This window comes from Ixodes scapularis, unplaced genomic scaffold (genome assembly GCF_016920785.2).
Source record: "Ixodes scapularis isolate PalLabHiFi unplaced genomic scaffold, ASM1692078v2 ptg001624l_1__unscaffolded, whole genome shotgun sequence".
Taxonomy (NCBI): Eukaryota; Metazoa; Arthropoda; class Arachnida; order Ixodida; family Ixodidae; genus Ixodes; species Ixodes scapularis.
Window position 1 is genome coordinate 5,757 of NW_024610179.1, and position 26,714 is coordinate 32,470.

The 26,714-nt window shown below is 42.7% G+C and overlaps 1 protein-coding gene and 1 non-coding gene across 2 annotated transcripts; one reads left to right on the forward strand and one right to left on the reverse strand.

Moving 5' to 3' along the window:
* Positions 1 to 3,125: 3,125 nt before the first annotated feature.
* On the reverse strand, positions 3,126 to 3,197 carry Trnae-cuc. The gene has a single exon. It is a non-coding gene; the product is annotated as a tRNA-Glu (tRNA).
* Positions 3,198 to 3,573: 376 nt separating this feature from the next.
* Positions 3,574 to 25,841, forward strand: LOC8036544 (5'-nucleotidase domain-containing protein 3). The gene is made up of 14 exons (XM_029988334.4): positions 3,574 to 3,845; positions 6,278 to 6,450; positions 6,841 to 6,915; positions 7,001 to 7,056; positions 8,310 to 8,400; positions 11,912 to 12,040; positions 13,671 to 13,728; positions 14,881 to 14,983; positions 16,153 to 16,254; positions 16,355 to 16,439; positions 20,978 to 21,118; positions 22,116 to 22,202; positions 22,591 to 22,649; positions 24,414 to 25,841. Exons 1-14 carry the CDS (start codon positions 3,641 to 3,643, stop codon positions 24,616 to 24,618), a joined length of 1,569 nt encoding a protein of 522 aa, XP_029844194.3. The 5' UTR covers positions 3,574 to 3,640; the 3' UTR covers positions 24,619 to 25,841.
* Positions 25,842 to 26,714: the final 873 nt, after the last annotated feature.

A 26,714-nucleotide genomic window follows, 5' to 3' on the forward strand; every position in this document is an offset into this window, starting at 1 on the left:
TAAAAATTTAAAGAAATGTTAAAAAAATGTTGCAAAAGAAAAGCTGGGACGTTTGGTCTTTCAAACACAAAAAGAACCGCAAAAAAAAACACGAAAAGAACAGGCCTTTCAAGGGGTTTCGTTTAAGGAAGTATAATGACGTAGAGCTTTCCTTAGTTTCTTTTTTGAAGTCAGGTCTTCAAAGTTGGATGGTAACGAGTTAAAAATTTGAGGAACATAGTAACATCGCATGTGTTTGCCATAACGTGTATAACACGTGGGAACATAAAATCGAGTGTCTAGTCGTAGTTGACGGGATGTTGGACGAGGTGTTTTGAATTCGTCATTCCAGTAATGAGTGAGCACGATCGTTTCAAACAAGAGAGACTGAAAATTAGGCATGAAGAGGGCTTGAAAAAAAAAATAATAATAATAATAAGAATAATAATAATAATAATAAAAACTCACCGGTATGGAAATATATTTATGCAGCTGCATTTGTCATTCTCGTGCCCTTGCGATTGGCAGTAGTAACTGCCTTACGACAAATCTTGCAAACAAGGGTTGCTTCAATAAACGTCGGTAATTTGAAATAGCCAAACTCCTGGACGTAGTCAATGGGAAGCGTAAACGCTTCAGCTGCCCACCGTCTCCTATGAAACCTACAGGTTCATAACTTTCACTGTTATAATAACAAAAGTTCTACTCTATCTAAGAAGCACGATAGGTGTAAACTGGAAACCGGAACGGTGCTCTTATCGTTGCCCAGAAATAATTTGGCCTGTTGTACTGAACGAACCCTGAAGAGATAAACGGGAAACTCACTTTTGTCAATGACTACAAAAAAAAACAACGGATGTAGCCTTTTTTAGGACTAATAACCCTGCTATAACAAACCTTATTAAATTACAAAAAAAAAAAAAAAAAAGATGATGAAATGTTAGGCTAGGCGGCGCAAGCTTCCGCCCGCTACAAAGGGTATAGCCATTACCATTCATCCATTCATTATTTGTAAAATACCTTTCTTTTTCTTTTTTTTCTACCTCGTGATTTCGAAATTTAGAGTTTCCGGGAAAATTCGAATTGACGAAACTTTCATTGGCGAGTATTTTTTCGAGTTTTTCGCCTTTATCTGAAAACACGGAATCCTCCGTATAACCCACAATTTAAAATGGGACAAACATATTACTGCTGCTATAGATTAAGCTTCTATAAAACTATACGCAAATTACGACAGACAGCATGCAATACTAAATTACTAGCATGCAATTTTGTGCTCCCTATCCTGGAATACGCAAGTTTAACTTGGGATCCGTACACCAAAACGAATATCAATATATGGCACAGAAAAAAAGCGATTAGATTTATCTTTGGGCAACCAGATAATTTACGACATGGCTAACATCAATGGTCGGGAGAAGTACATATCATTTTCTGAGATTTCAAAAACACGTTGCCAACATCAGTATTATATTGTAGAACCATTGCCATGTAATAATGCATTCAAGTGCTCATGTTTTCCTCGCACCTTCAAAGACTGGAACAACCTTCCCACTGAAATAGTACTACGCAAGAAAAAACTTTATCATTTAGTAAATACTTAATTTGTTTCGCTTGTACTTTTTTATTTGTATTTGCTTTTTTTTTTTTTTTTTGCCCAGCGTTGGGAGGTATTTTAGGTAGATTATACTTAAAGTACTACTTCAAGTAGGTTTAAAGTATTAAGTAGTACTTTACGTACATTATGCTTAAATTACAACTTCGAGAAGGTTTAGAAAACTTGTACTTTACTTTTTCTCTCCACGTGCTTCTTCCGTGCATTCGTTACATGTTTTCTTACTGCAATTTATATTATTTGCCATTTTGAATTTGCATTTGTTTGTGTATTGTTATTTGTGTACTATTCCTACAACGGTCTTGAAAAAGGACCCGGTATAGAATAAATAAAAAAAAAAAAACCACGACTGGTCCACCTTTTCTTTTACGATAATGCGAGTCAAGAATCGGCCAAATTGTGGATAAATATATGATAACCATTAAAACAAATTAACACCTGTAAAAGTTGCCTGACGACTGCAAAGTTATCTCCATCGACAAACTGAATCGCGACGACATGTTGACGTCACTGCCAACTGCATCATTTCGGGAGCATAGCTGCAACTGCATAGGGGCAAAAAGTGCATTGCGACATCGCATCACCTGACCAAGAGGGCGGACAATCAGCGACCGATTGGGTTAGCTCTAGGATTTAGTTGGCACCCCAGCATAGACGCACTGTTTGTTTGTTTTTCTTCCCTTTTTTTTTATTGTGATAGATTTTTATTTCAGACATATATCTTGAAACATTTTCTAACGAAAAGTCGCTTTAAAGAGTTTACGTGTATATATGTGATAATGGTGTACACTTGTAATACCTGTTTCTATATTTCTGTTCCCGGAGATGCAGATTATAACTGCGCCACTTTCTTTTTGCTGATGCAGTATTGCAGTTATTAATTCCCGTCAATTTGGGTAAAATGTCAGTTTTTATCAGCACAAAAGAGAAGAATGGGGTCTGGGAGGCTGCAATTTTCAACATACGGCACTAAAGCTGCACTTAGTTTATGCTGCGCAGTCAAGGCCACTGGCGCCGTGACCGTGCGATGATCTACAAAATTCTCCACTCGCAAGATTCTAATTCCTACTTGAGATGAAGGTCAAAAGGTGCAATATTTTTATGCTGCGTTCTCCAAAGCTTGGTGGGCCTTGGCGATGGCTACTTTGATGGCAGATAGAATAATCACTTCGAGAACAGGACTTGACCCAGAAAATGCAAACGAAAGGTTAATTTTTGAAGGTGCCCTGAGTGGGTCATGTCCAAGATCGCTCTCTGAGATATTATTATCATTCCCAGGCTGGCAATTAGTGCAAAACTGGGCATCAAGTGTTAACATCAATGAACGGTGAGCGACCATCAGGTACATCTCAAAACATGGCAACCTCAGCACGTCAGAATGCTGCTCGGAGTGCAGCACTGTGACATCACATCACAAAATGCCTTTGAAGCGCAGAAAGGTGAACCGACGACGCATTAAACTTGTACATTCGAAAATATATAATAATACTTTAACAAACAAAAACACATGAATAAAAAAAAAAAAAATTTGTTCCGACACCGGGAATCGAACCCGGGCCTCCTGGGTGAGAGCCAGGTATCCTAACCACTAGACCATGCCGGACTTGAAATACACGATTTGAAAGTGGTATTTATACAATAATCTTATTTATTACGTATGTTGTCATAAGAAGTAGTGCTTTTGATGTTCTGGTAATTTATCAGCTGCATTGTATGTTATATTCATCTTACATTTTATTATTACTCATGACAGGTTTTCTAAATTTGTTCCCGGTAAGCAGTTCCTGGTGTTAGGCAGCTATTTGAGTAGGCGCATAATTAGTCCTTTTTCAATCTAAAGTAGGTGTAAAATGAAACCTCATACCTACATACGTCTTATAACTAAATATTTAACTGGTCCGTTCTTTTTTTAGGCTACCCCCCACGTCAGACGGGTCAGACACTTCCTCAAATTTGATCTGGCAACTAAAGACAACAAATCTCATTTTAATCCGGAGCTATCCAATCCGGGTCAACTTCAACAATCACACAAATTTCAACGTGATCATGGCGGCTCGTCGTCTGCTGTGCAAATGTATTCCCAATTTCAACCAAACCGCGCTGTTAATTCGACATGAGGCGAAGCACCCGACGAGCGCCATTCGTAGGGTGCACAGGTCGTCCAGGGGAGGCAGCGAACACTTGGAAGAGACAGCACCCTCGCCCAATTCGCTGCTCGAAAAGTACCTCAGTGCAAAACAGGCATGCGAGGGTGCGTAGCGATTTCTGTGTCAACTTACTTCAGCCACTCGGAATCGCTCGTCTAACCTCAGTCTTTCTCATCTGTACCGTTTCGGAGGTTCTGGTTTTGCTAAAGCTCGCGGTTGAACATTGTTGGAGTTGCCAACTCTGATTATAAAGCATTGCGTAGTTACTGTTATAGCTTATCAAACGTTTGACCTCTTTTTAACACAGTGTCGCATGAACCGATGACGCAGTTACGCTGTTCGCAACCTTAAAAATACAGTTCTTTTTTTGTTTTTTTTCACGACGCTAATGGTAGTTTTGTTGATGAGTGCTTCGGCGTCTATGCTGTGTTTAGCTCGTTTCTCCGAGCTACATCCATATGTCTCGAGTGGCATTGCTTATCTGCGACAATGTGTCGACTTAGAAAGCATCTCCTTTCTTTGAATTTGGCAGAGTTACACTTTAAAAAATGTGATGTAAAAGTGTGTATGCATGCAGCCCTTGACAAAGCTGCATACGCTTTGTGTGATAAAAAGGAAAAGTATTTTATTATGGTATCAACCAAAAGGGTATATTAAGTTAGTGAGAATAAAGACGCGCTAGTCAAAACAAACAAGAATACAAAATCGTGTCTAGACAAAGTATCGGTGTCGTGCATTATGAATGACAGGTATGTTGATTTGCTGAAAAGGTAACTTATTGAAGGCATCCTCAGTGCATGCCATGGAGACACGTCAAGCATGATGATAAAATACAAAAAGCAGCCACCTCCAGAAGTTGGAAAATGAGTCAGAACAGAGAGAGTACAATGAGGCAATCAGAACTTTTATAACCCATAAGGTCACCGTTCTGTAATACATAAATGCATTGTGCTTAAATTACTACAAGTAGGTTAAGAAAACTTGTGCTTTACTTTAAGTACATTTTCTCAGTATGTGCTAGTACTTAAAGCATTTTTCTAGTACTTTCCGACCAAAAGACATCTCCTGACTTCAAAGTATGTTCCCCAAATTTTGACTTATTAAATTTCTATCACAAAATGGTGCTTTCCTCTAACAAAAAATATGCACCGTCAGGTGAAAACGCACTATCCTCTTTTGAGACGTCATCTGGTAATTTTTCTTTGAAGTAATGGTTGATTGTTTTAAATAGTATATCAGTAACAGTAAAACAACTACTCTGTGTCCACTTGACTTTATCCAATATTCGCCGCAATTTCGGAAACTAACTGATGAGCCCCTGATTTCCCTCAGGTCAGTGCATACCAGTTATAGAGGAATGAAAGGGCATCATGGAAGATTGTGTTAAAAACTACTTGTTCTTTACTTTGATAGTACATTGTATTTAAACAGTGGAACCTTGCTAATTCAAACTCGCGGATAATTCAACCTAACATGCAGATTCCGTCCCATGTGTTTCTAAGAGGGAAACTCCCGGTAATTCAAAATTTCCATTATTCAAACAAAGTTCTGGTCCCCCTCCGGCTAAAATTAACGAGATTCCACTGTAGTACTTTACTTCAAGTACTTTTTATACATACTTTACCCAACACTGCATAAGGTCACACGAATTCCAGCGGTCTGTTATCAGTCAATGTCAGCGTCGGATGCCGAGTTTTCAACTCATGAAAGCATTTTCTTTCAGCATCTGTCGTGGGCCGCATGGGCCAAGCATGCTAGTTTCTGTACACGTCTAGTCATTTGCTGGTTAAGATGAAAGTAGGTTTCCGTATATAACTGGTAAAAGTTCAAGGCTTTGTTCAAACAGTATGTGATTATGCAGCCCTTTCAGTGGAAGTTAGGATGTCAGACATCAATCACGATATGTATAAGCATCCTAGTGGTTCCACAAGTTTCTTTATTGGGTGTGCATAGTGCATTTGTTTGTACTTCAGTTCACAGAATTTCCCCTTTTCTTTGAAACTTCAGCTGTTGCAGTGACCAGGAAGACTTACTCAGTAAATTTATGGGGAAAATTATATTGCTATGCTTACGAGCTCAAATATGTCGGTTTTCACAGATGATTACAAGTGCTGCATCAGGTTTCGGTAGGAGAAAGTATTCCACTGTTTGGTGCAAAAGCTTATCCACAAAACAAACCAGAATCCAGACGAGCCGATTCGGGTGCATGCAACGTCTTTCCAGATATACCTCTGGAGTCACAAACTTGCCTTTACAGCTCATAGAGAATGATACCCTCAATGGCTCTAAGTTAATAAGGCGAAAGTTACGTTGTCACCTACAGAATTCACAGCCCTATAGTCAAAACATCTATTGAGAATTCTTCATATGAGACCTTGTCTTCGTGTACTCTGAGCATCGTGTGAAATTTTACAGCTTCAATCAAAATCTTGTTTGTGCATCCTAAAGCTGTTCATGGTCATTTTTTCTCTCAAGTGATTGCTTTTGTGAGAAAAGCATGCTTTTGTGTGCTTACGGTTTTCTTCTTTGTGCACAGCCCTGCCCACTCCCGAGGTCAACCCATTCGGTGTGTTTGCAAACAATGAGTTGGACATTTCCCAGATCGAAGTTTATGGTTTCGACTACGACTACACACTGGCTGTGTACACCGAGGCCCTTCATTACCTGATCTATGACCTTGGAAGGGACTGGCTCATCAACAAGTTCAAGGTAAATCTTTCTCAGATATTCCGTTTCACTATAAGACGAATCAGTCCAGACGCTGGAGTTATCGGAACCAATTCAACGCCGTGGGAATGCCACGTGACTTTCGGTAGGGGCGCAGTGACGCACGGAGCGCATAGTTACATGATACGTTCACGGTGCTGGATAAGCTGGGAGGGCTTGTGGTTCATCATAAAGTAAAACAGAGTATAGTCTTCTCCTGCTTATCCGAGAAAGTTGTTGCTAGGGTATATACTTCCAGGCCAAATACCATACCTTCGTAAATGCTAGCAGACCAGTTGGAACACCTATAACTAAACGTCTTGGTGCCACCAACTTCTGGCATTGTCGTTCAATGATACAATGGCTGTCTAAATGGTATTGCTTTGTTTCTAGTATCCCAAGGAAATCGCTCAGTTGGAGTACAGGCCAGGGTTTGCAATTCGAGGGTTGCAGTACGACATGAAGAAGGTATGTACTCTTTGTTTACGCTCTCCATACACTTTTTTTTCTTTCTGGCACATCTCACACAAGACCTTTGCTTTTCTTCATGAAGGGTGTTCTGATGAAGATGGACCTGTTTCACCAAATTCAATTCTGCAGTGTTTACAGGTAACAGCATGATGCCACTTTTTTTCATTGTTCTTTTTTTATACTAAAGGTGCTTTTAAGAGCTTCATTGTTTTAAGGATTGGTTGGTTTACGTGATTCATGGCATCTAACAATAGACAAATTCTTTTCACGTGCACTCTGCCTCAATATAAAAACCGGAATAAAAGGTTCCTTCCCCATCTCTATACTCGAATGAAAGCCTGTTTTCTCTATGAAGGGGGCTGATGAGTAAGGAAAAACAAAGCAATTAATCTATGCTGACCAACCATAAGCTATTTGTGACAGTGCTGAATGTGCCATCGATGATGGACCCATCCTTGACCAGCTTCACGTTTTACAAAAGATGGGTCAATCAATTCTGACACCAGTCTTCTCCCCCCAGCTTCTTCCACTTTTCTCCTTTAAATGATAAATGGATATTTTTATGGGTTTTTTATGGGGAAAATGGCTAGGTCAATCGCATCAGAGTGCTTACAGGCACATTCAAAACCACTCTCAGTTCAAATCTCAGCTACAATTCCCAAATCCCAGTGCACGTAAAGTCTGCTCCTGGATTTGTTGTAATACTCCTCACACTCTTCTAAATTATTAAATTGGCCATAAAACGATTTTCTCGCTTTCATTGAAAGTGAGAAAACAACAACAAATCATTGATGTTCATAACCTGCAGATGTGCATGATTTTTTTTATTTCCCTACACAAAAATAGTTGCGTAAAAAAATATTGAAAAAAAATTTGCAGCATTCACTTCCTCAACTTGCTGCCACAACAAACGGTAAACCTATCAAACGGCAGTGTTGCTTGTCGCTCCACATGCCAGGATTGGCAATGTACAGGTCACATGCTGTGCTCTGGATGTGGTTAGAGTTCGGCTATTCCCGTCTCTGCAGCGATTAGACCACAAGCCTCATCCCCAGTGTCTGTAAAGGCATTAATTGTAACGGAGCCCAAGCTGAGTGCCCACGCAATGTCAGTGTCCAATTCATGAGCCACATTCGATTATTGTCACCCTGGAGTGATCCCCACAGCCATGAAGGAGAGGCTGAAGGAAATATTTGCTTGTTTCCTCTGTGCGCTGCTTGCGAGTATACCTGTGCCACACTTTTGTCACTATTCTTTGTGTAGAGTGCACGACATTCGAATCCAATGTCGTTGCTTACGGTTCTGTCATTGTTTCGTTTTGAGCCCGGATATATTCTTCTCTGGGAGCGGTTCATATTTCTTCTCACAAATGCTATTGTGACATTCAACAGGGGTCTGACACCACTCACCAGCGAGGAAACAATCAAAATCTATGGCGGCTCCTACATCCCCCAGTACATGATCCGTGGAAGCTCCGAATCGGCAAGTTTTGGTCCCTCCATAAAGCTGCATCTAGACACAATGCGCCATAGTCACAGACGGCTAAGGAAAGGCCGGGCACGGTTCATTACAGTGATGTGATTGCTGCGCCAATTGCGCCAAACTGCGCCAGGGGGCTAACCCCTTCTACATCCTGCTACATTTTGCCGAAATATGGGTAATTTGCACCAAACCTGCACCAAAAAACCAATTTCGGTCGCCTTTCAAAACAGAAACTAAACTGAGACCGTAATTGAGCATGCGTGGGTTATGTGGCGCAAGTGGCTGCCCGACACAAAGTGCCCTGCATCAATGGCCCATCCGGTCTTGCATGGTTTTCCCGCCGTCTCGCGACCTTGTCGTGTTGTGGGTCTCGTCTCGCATCTTTTTTTAAAAATATTTTTAACGATAGACGCGGGTGTGTGCGGACGCTCATACGCTAGTGTGCCAGGTACCAGCCATGCCGTCAGGTTGTGAAACGAAACCACGTTTTTGCATGGCGGGAGTTACTTTGTGAGCTGAAGCACTCGCCCCTGAAAGCAACGATCGCGGGAAAACTATATTTGGTCCCTGCATTCCAGCCATCGTGGTAGCACGAGGTCGGGTGTTGCCGTCCCCACGTCACTACAACTAAATACCGCCGCATGTTCATCAACATTCCTGTTCTTGTTTAAATCATACGCTACTAAAAAAATTCCTCTAACTCAAAGACTGCTGTGTCGAAGGATTGATTACCTAGGTTTTTCTCCGTGGGCTTTCTTTCGAGAGGGACCCCGGTACGTGAAAAATCTGCCGCGAAAGAAAGTTGGTGAAGAGAAGCATTCTAAAGCAAAGAAGGCAATGTCTGCTTGCTAAACCCGCACAGCACGCTTGTTTGTCTCGAATTCATTCGTTGCACAAAGCGCTTCGAGAATGTTTTGACCCTGGCTCGCGATGTCTTGCATCGATACACCTAGGTTCTTTCTTTTTTTAGGGGCGAAGCTCCTTAGGGGCTAGCCATGTCCGTATGTCCGTCCGCCGTCGGGTGCACGTGCTCCTGCTCCTGAGCTCACGCGCTCACGTGCTCCGTGTAGGGAAAAAAAAAACCGCATCTCTACGTGGTGAATGATGTTGATTGGGGCGAAGCTCTGGTGGTGCTTGTCTGCGTAGACGCTGAGCCGCAGCATCCCGAGCCTTTCGTTCGTTTTCATCCATGTCAGAAAGAGAATGTGTGGTATGGAACGTGGTTATATACGCATTTGAGCATTTGACCGCAGCGTGACATGGATGAAAACGAACGAAAGGCTCGGCATGCTGCGGCTCAGCGTCTACGCAGACAAGCACCACCAGAGCTTCGCCCCAATCAACATCATTCACCACATGGAGATGCGGTAGTTTTTTTTACTGTGTGTTTAGCTTGTACCTTGTTTGCCGGCCTGGCAAGCATGCGCCGCTGGACTTTCTTTTGTCGTAGGCTCGACAGTTACATTTTTCATACAATTTTGGGAATCAGTCGGCGACGGAGCGGAGTGGCATGGTTCCGGTTTTGAGCGAACAGCCGTTGTCTTCGCTGGCGCGACGAAGCACGCGCAACTGCACGCCTGCTGTAGTTGCCCTCACGTGCATGCGAACATGATCGCACGACAAAGGCATCAGCCGGGACACTTGCAATCCATTGTTTTACGTTTTTCGGAGTTGCTCGGCAATGCCTACAGCACTGTACACTTGTGGGATGTCTCAGCAGTAAACACACAAGCAGCGAGTTCCGTCGCAACACGTCACATCAGAACACAACACAAAGTGCCCTTCGTTTGTACAACACTTAAAACTATTTCTTTTTTGTCTAAGAATATTTGCTTTAAAATCTACTTTTTATGCTCCAAAATACTGCCTTGGCTGCTCCAAAAGCCACTTTTGCTGCTCCAAAACACTGTTTTGGTTGCTCCAAAGGCCACATTTGCTGCTCCAAAACACTGTTTTGGCTGCTCCGAAAGGTGCTCCAAAATGGCTTAGGCTAATCACATCACTGCCATTACGATCACGCTTCTTATAATTCATTCTTTAGTCTTCTCATCTACTGATGATGCCAGTCATGTTCTGCTAGAACCCTTGAATACAATTTTCTCGCACTACTTTTAACCAATATTTGACTATTTCACACCGGGTGATGGCCGCACCTCCTAAAAGGCCCCAAAAGCTTCTCGCGCACTCGGCATTGCTTTAAAGGCAGTACAAGAAATGTTGACGGTGTAGTAATACTACATTCCTTAGTGTGCCCCACTGCCAACCTTCTTACCGTAATATCCCGAGAGATAGCCCACCTATAAGCGAGAGAAGATTTGCTAAAAATGAGGAGTGGGCTGACCTTCGGTGTGGAATCAAGAAGAGTTGAAAAAATGCTACTTTTAGATCATGCGTCCCTGCCGAACTCATTATCGTGGTGAGAGGCATTGAAGCAAAGATGACGGTACTTCCCGGTCAGCAGTGTTCACTTTATCCCGCCATAGCTAACTTGACACATTTACGCAGAGATCATCATTGATCTGACCACTATGATTACTAGGAGTGGGTTATCTTTCGGTGTTTAAAAGAAAATAGCAAATCAAACTAAACAGGGGTGTAGGTTACCTTTCAAGGGTGGGACATCTCTTGGAATTTTACGGTAGTTATAATTGTGAGGGGGTTGTTAGTCAAGCAGCACCACCGGGAACTGATAATTTGTGCCTCACTTTACCCTGGAACATGAAGAACTGGCGGAGGAGGCAGATTTTTAGGTGGATCCAAATGGATTTGAGACCAAGACTCACTGTCGTTTGGTTGCATAAAGGAAAAGTGCTCGATGGTATTTCAGTTCAGAATTTCAGTTCTTGCTGCATAGTTTACCATTGGATTGGCTCATCATTTGCTCGTGAGCTGCAACAACGCCCTTATAGCCATTTTATAACCTTGAATTATTAATTCAGAAACTGAATATTACACTTCCAAGAAAGATGCTGCTACTTTTCTGGCAGAGAATAAAACAATCTGGTACCATATCCACAGTCAGATTTGCCACTGAAAAGTGGCAAGACCGGCTGGGGTCTTCATTTCTAGTTGGTACAACTTCCGGTTGATGCCATGTCTGGCTGGTGCCATTTCCGGTTGGTACCTGTCTATATTTACTGTACAAGAAACACTGCTATTATAATCAGTAATTTATATGCTTACAAGCTTACCACAACTTCTATTTACTGTATCCATGCATAACAGTATAATTTCTTAATTGCAAATTCAGTCTTCGTTTCCTTCTTTTTAATTTTCGCTACTTTAGCATTTTATTCACCCATACCAGCATTAGAAAACTTTTATAGTAAAGCAAAATTGTGGTATGCAGCGCTTGTAATACTAGTTACAGGCATTCGAGGTACTGACAGAATCAAAAGATATTTTCCCGTGCTCTCTGTGATGGACACCTTACTTGGAGCTGGCTCGACGTCTTTTTTTCGAAATGTGGGGTTTCGGTAAATATGTTTTGGTCTTGATTATGTGCATGCAGGGTGCCAGGATGAAGCAGTTGAACGACCTGTTCTCTGTTCCCGAGATCTGCCTGCTGTCCAACGTGACGGAGTACTTTGAGCGACACAACATCGCCTACAACCCGGAGATATTGTTCTTCGACATTCAGGTCAGTGCTGCATCCAGGGAGTGCTTGGAAGCATGCAGTGGCTTTGAGCGGCAAATCCTCCCATAGACTCAGTGCAATCTCAAAGGGTTCGAAATTATAGGTTTCTGTTTCTGCCGGGTGCTCCAAGTCGCTGCTTTGAGTGCTTGCAGGTGATACAAGTAGGGTCCTTGATTTCCGGGTGAAACCAGATATTTCCTTAATATTTACACACACCCGAACACGTGGCTTGAAAATCGGGCTCAGCCCCATTTCTCCCTGAATTTGGAAAGTGAATACCACCATTTTTATGCATGTTGCCATAGAAAAGGGGAGCTTGGTCACAGAACTGGTTCAAAGCGTGCAGGAAATCAGCAAATCAGTAGCTACTCCAGTGACACCTTCTGAAAAAAGAAAAATTAGAAAAATTGCAAAGTATGTCAGCAAGAAGTCGTGAAAAACCAAAACGACCAGGTAAGCTCTTGTACCATGTTTTAATCCTGTCTTCAATACGTAGTTGACTTGTTTGTGTATAAAATATAAAACCCGGTCAGTGTGCTTTGTTGTGAATTGTGAGTTTTATTGTGAATTATATTTAATAATTTGTAATACAACAACAAAAAGAAGAAACAAATTCCGTAATAATTTTTAGACAAACCTGATGTCTTCCTGGTTACGAGCTTGAAACATACTGCCCGATTTTTAACCACCCAATTTTTTAAAAATATAACACCGGGAAGGAAGGGTTCTAGAGATGGAGATAAATTATTGCTTATACATAGCTTGCATTCAAGTCACATCAGCGGTCATTGTGGTCGCCTTGCTGCTAAGCGCATACCTACTGCTGCCTACCACTGCGCACCACCAAATTCGTTTCTCTCGGAAAGAACAGGGAGGAACGACCCAGAATAAACATCACGTGGGAGCCACATATAAATTGTGCACATTATTTCTTGACTAGTATAGCTGCGCCAGATTTGTTGCTTGCATGCCGCGGTTCATAAATATAGTATATTAAAATTAACTGAGCTTAGAAGTAGACAAGTGGAAGGTTTGGAGGCAGCATTCACGAGTTTGGCTTAATTTTCGTTTAAGCATGGAGTATGGTATGAAAGGCTTGGAGAAGCTATTCGATATTGGATTCGAGAATATTCACCAAAACCGTTGTTTGCTTCGAACTTAAAATCCACTGTTTGCGCATGCCTAGTTTTGAGCTTTGAACTTTGTTTATAACATGCAGAACTCTTACTAATGAGAAGCTGATGTATCTTAACCTTTAAATATTGCACCATCAGTGAATAAGAGGTTGAACAGTTCTGCATCATATAAAGCTTTAACCGACTACGGTAATCAAATAGTACACTGCTACCTGTATCAGTCATCCTCTCGTAGGCTTGTACATACCAGCAATTAAACCTCAATTATCAATTTACATGCAAGTTAAACCAATTATCGAACTATCTGACATTTCCGTCTTTTTTTTTCTTTCCTTGGGTTGTACTGTAACTTTTTGCGACAATCTCTTTTGTAGCCTGTTACTTACAAGTGGCCTTGTTTTTTTGAGATTGCACGCTCCATGCTGCGGACAAACTCTGAGCCTCGATCGCATCTTTTTTCTTTTCCGCAATTTTTAAAATTTTTTTTTTTCCTGCAGAATGCCATCTCAAGCATTCACCCAGTGATTCACAGCACTCTGACTGAATCAAACATCAGTGAGTATATGCATGGCTTGTTATTTTAACTTTATCAGGGTCTGATATTATCCCTTGGCCACACCAATGGCTGTCATTGTTGCAGAACTTAGATTGGTGTAGCTTAAAGTGAATTAAATGGGAGGCAATTTCTGTGTTTCGTTTCGGTTACCTACTCTCTTAAAGCTAAAAGAAGAAGCACTTTAGAGATATTTGATTTTAACCGATGGTAGAGACATGTGAATATCAAAATTTTAACTGTAATTCGAATATGAGTATTAAAAATATACTGCAAAAATTGAATTGAATATTTTTTTTGTAATCCAATCATGTCTCGCTAATAGGAGAGACGACTGGATTCCCAGAAAAGTTGTCCATAATGTGAGTTGTCCGTAAATAATGAATCAAGGTCAAAATCACAAATAATAAACAAGCGTGGCCACAAAAGACACTGTTTATTTAGGGCAGGGTCTAACCTCCTGCAAAGTAACGAGGGAGGTGTCCTGTCCTTACTCTGACGCACACTGGGTACACACGTGACCTATGAATATTCTTCAGGATTGTCATCCATCGCCGTGGCACGTGAAGACGATTAGCGTCCCTTTATTAAAGGCGAAATATTGATAGTAACTGATTTGTCTCAAAATTGGTTCAGCACGTTAATAGGCACATCTGAACTAGTAACCCAAATTGCAATTCACAAAATATTTTTTTCCGCAAAGTTAATTAATTTTTATATTTGGTCCGAGAGGTTGAGAGGCTCTACTGATAACACCGAAAATGTGAAGTCAAATGTAATAGGGGAGCGGTACAGCTTGTTTCTGAGGGCTTACAAGAAGTTATGTGGTGTGAAATGAGTGCTGAAGAAGCTCATGACAGCAAAGCTAAACAAGAAAAACTCACAAAATACTCTTTCTGTTTTATAGACCGCCTGCTCGACTTGCAGGTTCTGCAACACGTGACGTCACCCCACTGGGGAGCGCGAGAAGATTTTAATGTTGGTTTTTGCCATAACCTTCATTCGCTGTTTCCTCAATGGCTATCTTGAATTTAGAAATAAAAGCTAACATGCTGGAAAGGCTAAAGCCTGGATGTTCTGGAAATGTGCTTAGATTGGGTAGCTCAGAAAAGTGCTTTTATGATAGTAATTTACTGTGTTTGTATCAATTTCAGGCGAGTACCTCGAGAAGCCTGCAGAGCTGATGACATTCCTGGAGAGGCTAAAAAATGCCAAAAAACAGATGTTCTTGGTCACCAACAGCCCTTTCAAATTCGTGTTAGTACCTCTTTCTTCTCCGGCCTGTACTATGCGCAGCAGCAATTTTCAAAATTTCGAATTTTGCAACGGACCGAGAGACGCGTGCAAGATCAACGCTCTCTCCACCGCCAGCTTCCATCCCAATGGAAAAAAAACCCAGTTACCGAGGAAAGGAACACTCCTATGGAGAGTGCCAACTTGAACATGTTCTTCAGATGTTTGTCTTCTCCCAAGCCTACTACTATTTCATTGCTTCAGAGCACATGAACTTCATACTCAGTGTACCAGCCAGGCTGCCTTTCTTCTTTTGCATGCAAGCTTTTTCTCGGCCTTGTCATTCAATAACTCTTCCGTAAACTGCATTGTTTGGGCTTCTGTGCTAAGTAGAAAAGTAGACTATTTGAAAAGTAACTTCTTATAAAATGGTGCTATTGTAAAATTTTGTAAGGGTGGCCTCTCCCAAGAGATCAACCACCTCATGTTTTCTGGCTTAACATCCCTAACATAAAAATGACGAAACATTGTCCACCCCCCCCCATTTCCGTCGGACATCACACAATGTCCGACTGGATTCGCTTCACCTGCGCGACCTGCAGTATCGATATGAGTGACAAGCGCGTTCGCAGTGGGGTCCCGCGTTTGTTTGTCCGCGACTTGCGCACGTGATATTGATTCCGATGGCACACAAGTTTGTAGCCGGTTTCCGCGTGTTTATCGCACCATGAAACCCAAATCTGCTGCATCCGTAGTCTGCTGTATCCTTTCCTGTGACACGGGCGTTTGTAGTGAATTCCCGCGTGTTTAATCGTGTTGTGAAACGCGAATTTGCCGTGCCGGTGATCTGGGGTTATTGGTTCCCATGTTCCGTAGTTTTTAGTGGGTGCCCCTGTGTGACAAACAAAAAACAAAAAAATTAATGACAAACACAGGGGCACCAACTGCCCCTGTGTTTGTCATTAATTTTTTATAAAGTTTTGCTGCCTCATCCCCCAAGGATAGCCCACCTCATGTATTTCACCATTTATCTCTTCATTTTGGGTTAGTGCCCTTATGGGATTTCACAACAGCTATTTTTTTTAATATATGATGTTCTTACCTAGGTGTTTTACATCTGGCCAGTGAGGTTAAGTGGTTTGTTTTAGGGGACACTTATTTGGGACAGTGTGTCAAATCTTTTCGTTTTTCAGCGACGTGGGCATGCGGTACATGATCGGCGCCGATTGGCAGGATCTTTTTGACGTTGTCATTGTTCAAGCCAGGAAGCCAAAGTTTTTCACTGACCAGCACAGGTGCGTTCCCTCTTGCTTGTAGATGCAAGTTGGCGAAAGACAAGTTGCTCTTGTTTTGATAAAAACTGACGTTTTCCTTTCGTCCCTTGCATTTCTGAAGGCCGTTTCGCATCTACGACCCCGAGACAAAAAGTCAGCTCTGGGAGCGTGTCACCAAGCTCGAGAAAAACAAGGTCTACATCGAGGTAACTGCTTTTGTTTTTGGCATGCATATTTTCTGAGTGTTGAGTGCTCAGCCCATGTTTCACGGTTAACACTGCATGCTTTTGTAAAACCTATACTGAATCTTCCCATATGTCACCATGTTTCTTAAATGTCCGCTTGCACCAGTTCTATTTCTAGGGGTACAGGGAGGGCCTTACCAGCATTTTCCTTAGACGTTTTTTTCATTCACCCGTCCCCCTTGCGTATCTTTTTCATTTTGTTTGGCTAACTGTGTTGCCACGTGATGCACCGTCTGTACTGCAAGTTTGTGCCTGTGTACGACTGGGTTCCAGGCATGTTTTTGTGATAATTATTTGATGTTCCGTCGTCTGCAAGGGAGGATTCTGACCGGTAAGTTTGAGTGCATTGAAGAGAACAGTCGGCATTACACTTGTACCACGTAATGGAAAATCTTGAAATTAAATGAGAGTGCCACTTCAGATGCATGTTTTGTGCCACAGTCTCAGGCACAAGACTTCAGACCTCCATTATTTCTCGCTATTTCTACGTTCATGCACTTCGAAGCACACAACTTGACGAAAATGTCACCTCCCCGGCAATAGAACATCATTCTTGTACCACTTCCCATAACTCAAAGCCTCGTGTGTCTTAAGGTGCGAGCAATGTCGCATGTCACGGGAGCTAAATAAACTAACCTATAAAGTTCCTACGTAATGCCAGATTCATTGGTACTTATCCATAGGTGTGCAGTGAAATTTCGGTTTGTGGCAGCTTTCAGCCACGTGGTCAATCGTGAGAAACTCTCTTTATCGGAGTGCGTTTTCCCAACACGTTCACATCAGTTCAACTGTCACAAGGGTTCTCAGCCTGCGTCTTCCCAAGGGTGACTCGTGCATTTGCATCCGAGTGTGTCGTGCTCACTTCTAACTGGCTGGCCGCACCTATTAGGTGGCCCTGGAACAATTCTGATCTGCATATGACCAGACTGAAAGTTTCAAGGTGTTTGGCACACAAAATCGACGCACGGTCTTTGATAAACGGTTGTTCATGACGTCTGCGGAATCATTTCAGTCCCATGGTGGAAGAAAGGCGCAAAAGGTTTAAGAAATATACAGAAAATGATATTAGATGTGTTTCTGCTACTACCACTACTGGTTGTAAGCAGTTACTAGCGAGTATGACGCACTCGATCATGCTCAGACACAAATGTGTGAGTCAACATTCACAACATTGGAAGGAGTCAGTTAAAGAAACACTGAAATGAAAAAGAAAAAAAGAAATATATATATACTTTTTTTTTAAGGTTTGGATGGGACATGTATAGTACTTCGTAATTTTTCCATGAAAAAAATTTTTTTGTGCAATATTTAGGTTGTTAGACATAATTTAGGGCGGATGTCATGGCCCACTCTAAGCCCCACCCACAGATCAGTGGCCCTGCTCATTGCTACTGGATTGGCTTGGCTGGATTGGCTACCTGTCGCAACAATCGGTGCATCTAGTTTGGCATCTGACACCGTCTGCTAGTCGTGCGAGCAGGCGTGCGGCAGCCTCCGGCATCATCTGCTATTCCACCACCGTCTATCGTCGTCTGCCGTGCCCATAAGACGCGGCCATGAAAGCGATGCACCGGCGTCCGTTATCGCCTGCATCCATCTTCTATTCCGCCCCCGTCTAAAAACGCTCCAATGCTTGCAAGATGCGACCATGAAAGCTGTGTTCTAGCGTTCCATCATACACAATTTACAGTCCAATACAAGTGTCTGTTAATGTGCGGTAAATGCAACCCAGAGGACTAAAAAAATATCAACAAAATAAATATGCAGTCCTTTCAGCTTTTCTGTTCTTGCCTCTTTTTTCTTCTTTTTTTTCCATGGCATTTGCGAGCAAGGTAGGAGAGCGTCATGATGCACAATTAACCTTTTGGGGTCATGTGAGTTTTCCACTTGTAGGCTCCTCTAGTCAGAAATAATTTAAACGAAAAAAGATCACATCAATGACTGACTTCAGATTCAACTCTTCAATATACTATGTTCATTATGTTCAGTTTGAAATTACTGCATTGTCCCGAATGTTTTCATTTGAATTATCGAACTGTACTAGCAGTATTTGTGCAGCGTAGGATACTTTTCAAAATGAATGCCGGGGTGCCAGCCAGGGTGTCAAGTGCAGGTTTCAGAGAAGAAAAAAATTCCCAGGTCCTTGCCTTTTCACTTTCCTGTCTTTGCAGACTGCACAGTCCATAAAACACGGATGGAGTAAAGCCTGCCATCTTGAACACCTAAAAACGTGCAAAAAATGCCCGTCTGCACATCTAGCAAAAATAAATATGTTGTGCCTCTTATAATACCTGTTGGAGGCACAAGAAACTAAATACACATAGTTTACATACCCGATAAAAGATGACGCAAGTTGAAATTGTCGGGAGGCGCCTGATGCATGATTGCAAACGAGAAATGGGTCTGTCGGAGGAGCTCCGACACTTGTCCAGAATGGGAATATTTATTTGTCGGGAGCACGGTGGAAGAAACATCTAGGTGATGACTCTCTGTCCAACACGGCGACCACATTATGTTCGGCCACACCGAGCGCGCTTCACTCGCACGGGTATAGATGGCACCCAAGTATAGGATCCCTCCCAAACCGACCGCTCCGGTAGTTTCTCATGGCAGTGGTCCCGCATTCCCTCACTTTCTGCTTTTTGTTGTACCTTACTGCCGCCACCAAGTCGCCAGAGTTCGTAAATTTGTGTTCTCTTCCTTCTTCTTTTATTATTATTATTATAATATTATTATTCGGGTTAAGGCGCACCTTCTTGCACGATGGTGGCACCTGTGATCGACACAGCACCAAGGCAAAGCACAAGGCCAGCCACTGGCCACACACCACCACCACACCACCACACTACAAAAAAGGCGAGCACGCCACGCCTCCGACACCGTAGCCGCCGAGGAGGGACCTGATACCTCAGCGCCCTCCGTGGTTGTGCGGAACTAACTACTCCTGGTTCGAGGCTAGTTCCGAACACGATCTGATCGCTTGCTCTTCACGGCAAGAGCTTTGGCAGGCCAAGTGCATTGAAAAACTTGAAGCTACTTTCCTTCCGAAGAGAAATGACGGTAACATACCTGGACAAACCTGATGCGAGGTGAATGCCCGATTGCCTCCAGCCAAATGGCTCACAAATTCTTACTGTGTAAGTGTCTTTTTGGTATTGAAACCATGGTCGCAATCACGACGGTTGCACAATTCACAGAGCAGCGGTGCCATTTTTACGAGAACCAAGACCTTTCTTCAGCATCAACACGCGCAAACAAACCAATCAAGCAAGATCAAGCAAAATAGTTGATGTGGAACGCTAGGCTTAGGCTAGTTCCGATACAAAAACAAGTACCCGCACAGCACTTCCGAAGGCACATACTTGCGACAGTTGTTTGCTGCAAACTAGATTGGTTGAGGAGACCTTCCTCTAAACGCCTCGGTGAATGCAAAACAACTCACACATAAAAATAAAGGAGCTCGACAAGCACGCCACAAATGCAGACAGCCATGTTTGTTATCGTAAGTACTAAGCAATGTTACTAGAACCACTCAGCTGGGAAACTGCCATAGAGACTGCTCTGAAAAAGTCGCCCCGATTTGTCCTCCAGAACCGAGCTAATGGCAAACACAACGCCGCCATTTCTCTTGCAGCGGCCACTCTAGGAACTGCACGTTACTTCTATTTTGGCTTTAATCGGCCATTTTGGCGCCGAAACAGATACAAGGGAAGAGGTTACAGGGGTGCCACCCTTGTCTCCCCAGCGGACGCGCCACGCATTACTACCGAAGTTAAAATGCACCTAGGTCGGGACGCGCTACCTGAAAGCACTGCTGAGGCCTGGTTGTATAAAAACAATATTAATTGTTCCACAAAACCTTGCAAACTAAAAATTATAAAAACATCACGCGCCCTTCATTTTGTACGAAACTCCAAAAATATTCATACAAAAAGAGTTTTCCGTTTGTTTTTACACAAAAACATGCTTTCTAAAAGCTCAATGTGACCACAGTACAGACAAATGATAAAGAGTGGTGCTGTTGTCGTATTTAGCTCGGTCTCGGTGGACGCCAGCGGCCCAGGTTTCGACGGCGAGTTTCCCAACTGAGTGTTTTAGTAACGTTGGTACTAAGTAAGTACTGTGATGGCTCTATCTAGATTATTTGTCTCTCAAACGTAAATATAGTGTCAATAAAACAGTATTATGGCACAAAGAAACAATTTCACAACTGACATATCGCACATCAATCATCTCTCCAACCAATAAGAGCTGAGAGACGGTGCTTAGCTAGCTAGGCACCTTTCGTTATGGGTGGCATCTAGAGCAGGGCTACCCCCACCGAAATTACATCTAACAACCTGAATATACCTAATTTTATTTATTTTTTTTGTGAAGAAAAAAAAATTGAGTTCTATTTAAATTTCTTACATTTTTATTTTCTTTATTTTAGTGTTTATTAAAGTGCTCAAATCAGAAACCTCTGTTTTAGTAGCATTGTTGGTTTGTGTTCTCGACAGGGGACTGTCACTCAGCTGCAAGCCATGACAGGCTGGTGTGGGAACCACGTCCTATACTTTGGGGACCAAATCTACAGCGACCTTGCCGACCTGACCCTCAACTACGGATGGAGGACGGGAGCTATCATTTGGGAACTGGCGGTGCGTCCGCTTTACTGTTTAGTTGGTACCGAGACCACCCTGTTCGGCAGAAAGAAATGTTTCCGAGGAAGTGGCATCAATGGACGACGCGTCGTTCTTTGAAGCTTTGCTCGCGTATTTCTACACTCTTTGTAACGATCTCTCGTTCTGTGCTGATTGCCGATCTACTATAGGTTACTATTTTAGCAGATTGGAATTTGCTGGAGAATCACTGGTATTTTTTTCTGCATTTTAACCTTGCAAGGTGAGGGGAAATGTGAAATTGATTGTAACATTTTATGGACTTTGATTATATTGGAGATACAAGAAGGTAACAAGGCCGGCAATGCCTACAAGAACCCTAATATACTTTGTGTGACTGTCACAGAAGTCAGATGTCCCTTGTTAATAACATTAGGAACTCTGAAGGAGCGATGTCTCTTAGTGTCATATTGTTCATCATATTGACATTCCTCCACCGGTTGCTTTGTGAGTGGCACTCATAGTGTATCACCAATAATATAACCAATCTTAAGTCCTGATTAGCAGCATTCACATTGAAACTTGGACACTTATAGACAAAGGCTGACTACTATCTGCTGCAGACTGAAATTTTATGAGGCTCCATGAGAGAAATCCCTGTAATGGATTGTGAAACTCTTCCTGGGCAGAGATTTGTTTTGTGGAAATTTTGCAGGCTGAAAAAAAATTTCACTGAACCGAGTGAGTGTGTGGCCTTTCTTTTCCACGCATTGTTTCTATAATTGTCCAGAGCACATAGTGCGTACCCAGATTTGGCTTGATTAAGCACCACTCTTTAATTTTTCGCTCTCATCTTGCGGTTTTGTGTGGTTTCTGCTCGGTACTTTCCGGTAAGTAGAAATTTCAGCGTATTTGGTCTTTCACTTCCCAGCGCTTAGTATGGTGAATTTGACTTCAACCTGACTGAAACTCTTCGAATAGCTAGTCTGTGGAAATGTTGTCTTCTTTAATGTGCATTGTTTTCAAAATGTTCCAGCATGAAATCAAGATACTCAACTCAGAGGAGTTTCGCCACACTGTCAGTTGGCTTCAGTCTCTGCAGCACCTCATTGAGGAGATGCAGGTGAGCTTGCACATTTTCAATTCAATTCTTTTCAATCACCCGATGCATTGTCTGCACTTGGTGCATATAGTTTACATGTAAAAAACTACTTACACATGGTGTACCTTTAAAAATGTCTGCTCTATTAGCATAAGCTTATGTCATACAGAAATCGTCACAAACATAATCTGTTATCCCAAAAAGTAATCAAGATCGTCATAATGAAAAGTCTTGAAAACAAAATCCTTGTATAGTTTGCACCTGTAGGTAGTCCACACAGTGTAAAATTTTAACTTTTAAATGTGTATGATCTCCGGACTAATATTCTGGATACTATGGCGAGTGGTCAATGCTTGCAGCCAGTAGCACTATAGTATATAATAATGGCTATGCTGTTATTTTTTTTAAGGATCACGATGACATTGAAGATTTCATTGAACAACTGCTGCAAGAACGGGATCAGCTTAGGTAAGCACCTATGTGGCCATGTGAAGTAAGGAATATTTCTGAATAACTGAAAACAATGTAAAAATTGTTTTAAGGAATCTACTAAAAAAATAACAAACAAGTATTTTTTTTTTTTATTATTATAACCAATGCATTAGGGGAATTCTCATCAACAGCATCAAGTTGTCACCATAATCGTGAATAGGAATCTTTTTCTTATGTTGGCATTAGCAGCAGCCACTCTATTGTTATGAGCGTTAATAACTTCCGTGCACTAGTTTGTCAAAGTGACTCGCACCTGCCTCTTTAAAGGGAAGCTACGGAGCTTCTTGAAAAAAATGAGTTAGAAGTGAATTCTAGTGTATTCTTACCTCGTGAACCCGAATACCAAAACCATTTGCCGCGCAAGTATTGTTAAACGCGAGAAAAACGCGAAAGACAGTCGCTGTCCGTGACGTCATCGACGGATATTTTGGCTTGCCAAGGCTAGGGAGGCGGGGCTTCAGCCCTATTTTCAAATTGCTCTTACGGCTCTCCGGCGCGTCGCATTGAAATATAATTGTGATATCTGTTATTCTGAAGGTCAAATGAACGCAATTAAAGCGTTTTTTCTCAAATGTAGAAGTGCCCCATCTTCCCTTTAAGTGACTAAGTCACGTTCGAGCACTACAGCCGACGATATGGGCTGAAGCAGTCCTCTATTCAGTAACAAAATTACAGTCAGTGTGCAGGCAAGCTGGTGGAAGTTTACCTTGATTATTTTAACCCGCGACTGGGGCAGGAGGAGGAAATTTTTTTACAGTTGAAGAGAAAGTAACAGAGAGAGAGATGCTGTTTTTCCCTGTTACTTTCTCTTTAACTGTAAAAAAGTTTCCTCCTTCTGCCCCAGTCTCTGTTTAAAATCATCATGGTAAGCTTCTGTCATATTTTGCTTACATCAGTTTTTAAAGAAACTTTGAGAGGTACTAATTGAGCCTGTGAAAAGTGTAGGCGTAGCAAGAGTCCAGATCGAGTGCTTCAGCTCACATTGTCCGGGGCTGTACATGTACACCACTTCTTTCAAATATTTTTTTAATCTCCTGTTGACTGGATATTTGTTTGGTGTTTACCTAAACCATATACCTCATTTTCAATCTAGCTTTTTTTTTTTATATCATTGTTTACTTAGTAATAATAATAATATTTATTCACCATGTACAAGCATGGTGGGGGTGGGCTGGGGAAGAAAGCTGTCCAAGCAGGTTGTCTGGTCAACAGCCTCCCTCTTACAGGTACACAGCAGTGGTGAACAGACAAAAATAAATAAATAAAAATACTGCGCAAGAGTAATTATATGTAACGCAAAACTTCCCTCAGTGAAAAGAAAAAAAAGCAATAAACAACATTGACAGTTGTTTAGATTGAGCAAAAAGAACTACCGTAAAATCCCGAGAGAGCGCACACCCCACTTTCACTGAAAACTGGATTAATCTAGACACGGGCGCTGTCCGGTCAAATCGGGCACTTAACATACAATTCGCAGAACTCAAAGTTTGGGAAACGTTAATAGTGGGCGCTTCCGCTGTATTTCAGGGCACATAATAATTGCAAGATTGAAAGCAAGAAATTATATAATACAAAACAAAGTACTTCTCACATCTTCCAAGCAGTAAACAACAGTGCTTTTAATTAGCAGTCTGGCATATTGTCAAATAGCAGCTCTGCATAATCTTTGTCCAAGCTTCTGGATGCTAGTAGCATTATCAGCGAGACATTTTGAAGAGGTCTTCTCGCTCTCCTCTGCAGGAAGACCACCAAGTCCCTGTTCAACGCCAACTTCGGCAGCATCTTTCGCACCCACCACAACCCGACCTACTTTTCGCGGCGCCTGTTCCGCTACTCCGACATCTACATGTCTCACGTGACCAACCTCCTCAACTACTCGCTCAGGCACACCTTCTACCCACGCAGGGGAGCACTTCCCCATGAGTGCCACACTCCGCACAGCTAGGAGCGCCATCCGAAGGACGACGGGGGTCGCGTGGTGCCGTGCCGCACGACCACAGGGAGACGTCGTTCCCCGTACGGCCTCTTGCTTGGAAAAATCTCGCAACGGAATCGAAGGAGAGGAATTGGGCTGCAGGTAGAGTCGTTGGAAAGCCGCGCCATCGCGACTGTCATTCGTCCACTTACGTCGTTTGACGTTTGTTTACGTGCCGCCATTTTGGTGCTCAGAGGAGCACACGGTGTTTTCGGGTCGTTGCCGCACTGTTTTGCCTTTATTGTGAACTGATTTAGTAAGTAAGGCGACAAAAAGCGCATCTTCCATTAGGCACGTTGGCGAAACCTGGCGATAAATAGCAACACCGGTTCTGCACACCAATGTGGCCGGAGTGTCGTTGCTTTAAGGTGCAGCTTATGTAGTGACTAGTTGCAGGGTGTAGTCAACTGAAGGAGAACCGACATCCAAACTAAAATTTCGTCCCGTTACAATTACCAGAAGTAAAGATCCTAGGCTTCAAGGATAGGCCATCAAAAAAGGCAGTATGCGGTTAGTCTGTCGATTGACTGTGTAATGGTACGAGGCAAAGGGCGAAGTCACACGATTGTCAGACGGTGAAGCTAAGAATGGTTTGTAAGGAGGAGCTTCTTTTTTTTTAGAAGTTTGGGGAAGGGGGCGGGGATTTTCTTTAGGTAAGATTTGTCACTACCTAGACTTCCGAAGTCTTATTGCAAGTAAGTCAAAGTTCAATAATTCATACAAGTATTCCTATTAGTGGTGAATATCACTCCCACCGAGTGCTTAGCATGTAGGCAGTCTTATTTATTTGGGACTCCAATCATACTTCCAGAGATGAAGGAAAGGAATCCGTATAGTGATTCTTAATTGAGCACCAGCAAAAGATTTGATGTTACTTGTTCAGTCTTCATTCAGCAGACGTATGTGTTTGTTGTAGAGATGCGGTATTTGTAGTGCATCCAGACTGTCGCAGGTGTAACCGTCTTTGTGAGAAGAAATGCTAAAGGGCTTTCAATTTAGAATAGCAAGAAACATGCTTGGCAGTGCTGATGCGCAGTGCCATAATAGACTATTGCTGCATAATATGTGATACATTGCAGTAGATTTTGTTGAAGTGTGAGCTAGCTTGGTATTGTGGGTGATGTGCAAGCGTAACTTGTAAACAATACTGTTGAAAAAAAAGCTGGCATAATAAATTTTTGTCAGATACTGGAGCTCCTGAGCTTTTCTGTTAAAAACCGTTTGGGGTGGTGCTATCAATTTAGGATATGGTGGCTATTTTCAGAGTGGAGGGATGTGTTGCAGACGTGGAACATTGTAGTCCTTATCGGCACCGTGCAATAAAATTTGGTCTAGAGAAATCGCTAGCTGGCTCCAGACGGCTCTGGCTTGCTGTAGAGCACGGTGGAAGAATAGAGAGGTTATGAACAAGGCCGGAAAGGGGGCCGAAATTTCACTCAAACTTTGCGCATCTCCCGGAAGGGGCACTGCCGGTTTAGGGCCCCTGGCAGGCCCGGTCGCGCGTCGTTGAAAATGTGCGCGAATAAGGACGGTTGTTCCTCGAGCACCTAATTATGTTGCGCATCACAAGCAGGGAACGCATGAGCGGTAAAACTTGGCGCCACGCGGCGCAAGTTTTACGCACAGAGCCGTATATGGGGAGAAGGTGGCCAGTCTGTGATCTCGCCGCCGTAACGCCCCTCTGCCGAGTGAACCAATCAGCCCGCGGAGCAGAGCGGAAGGCGTGAGCGCGTGCGCGTGCACTCCCGGCTGCTTCCAGCTGGGCTGGGAGGGCCGCCATTTCCATTCATTCGCCCGGCGGAATGCATGGGATCGACATCCGAATTTCGGTTCTAAGGAATGAAGTTTCTCCACGTTTGAACGCAAACTTTTATTCAGGCGAAAAAGAAATAAGCTCGTAGCAGACGCCGCGGAGCCTCAATAGTGGTCTCCGCCTACAAGTGTTGCGTCAAAATGGCGATCGTCTCCTGTTTGCTCCCATTTTCCTCGCTCCTTCGGCGCTCTCCTCCCTTTCCTTCACTTTTCTCCTCTCCGGCGCCTTCGTTGCCACACCCACTCTGGAAGGG

Coding starts and splice junctions, on each gene's coding strand:
- LOC8036544 (XM_029988334.4), top strand. CDS start 3,641: ATGGCGGCTCGTCGTCTGCTGTGCAAATGTATTCCCAATTTCAACCAA. Junction 6,451..6,840: donor GGCTCATCAACAAGTTCAAG/GTAAATCTTTCT, acceptor CTTTGTTTCTAG/TATCCCAAGGAAATCGCTCA. Junction 22,203..22,590: donor ACCTCATTGAGGAGATGCAG/GTGAGCTTGCAC, acceptor ATTTTTTTTAAG/GATCACGATGACATTGAAGA.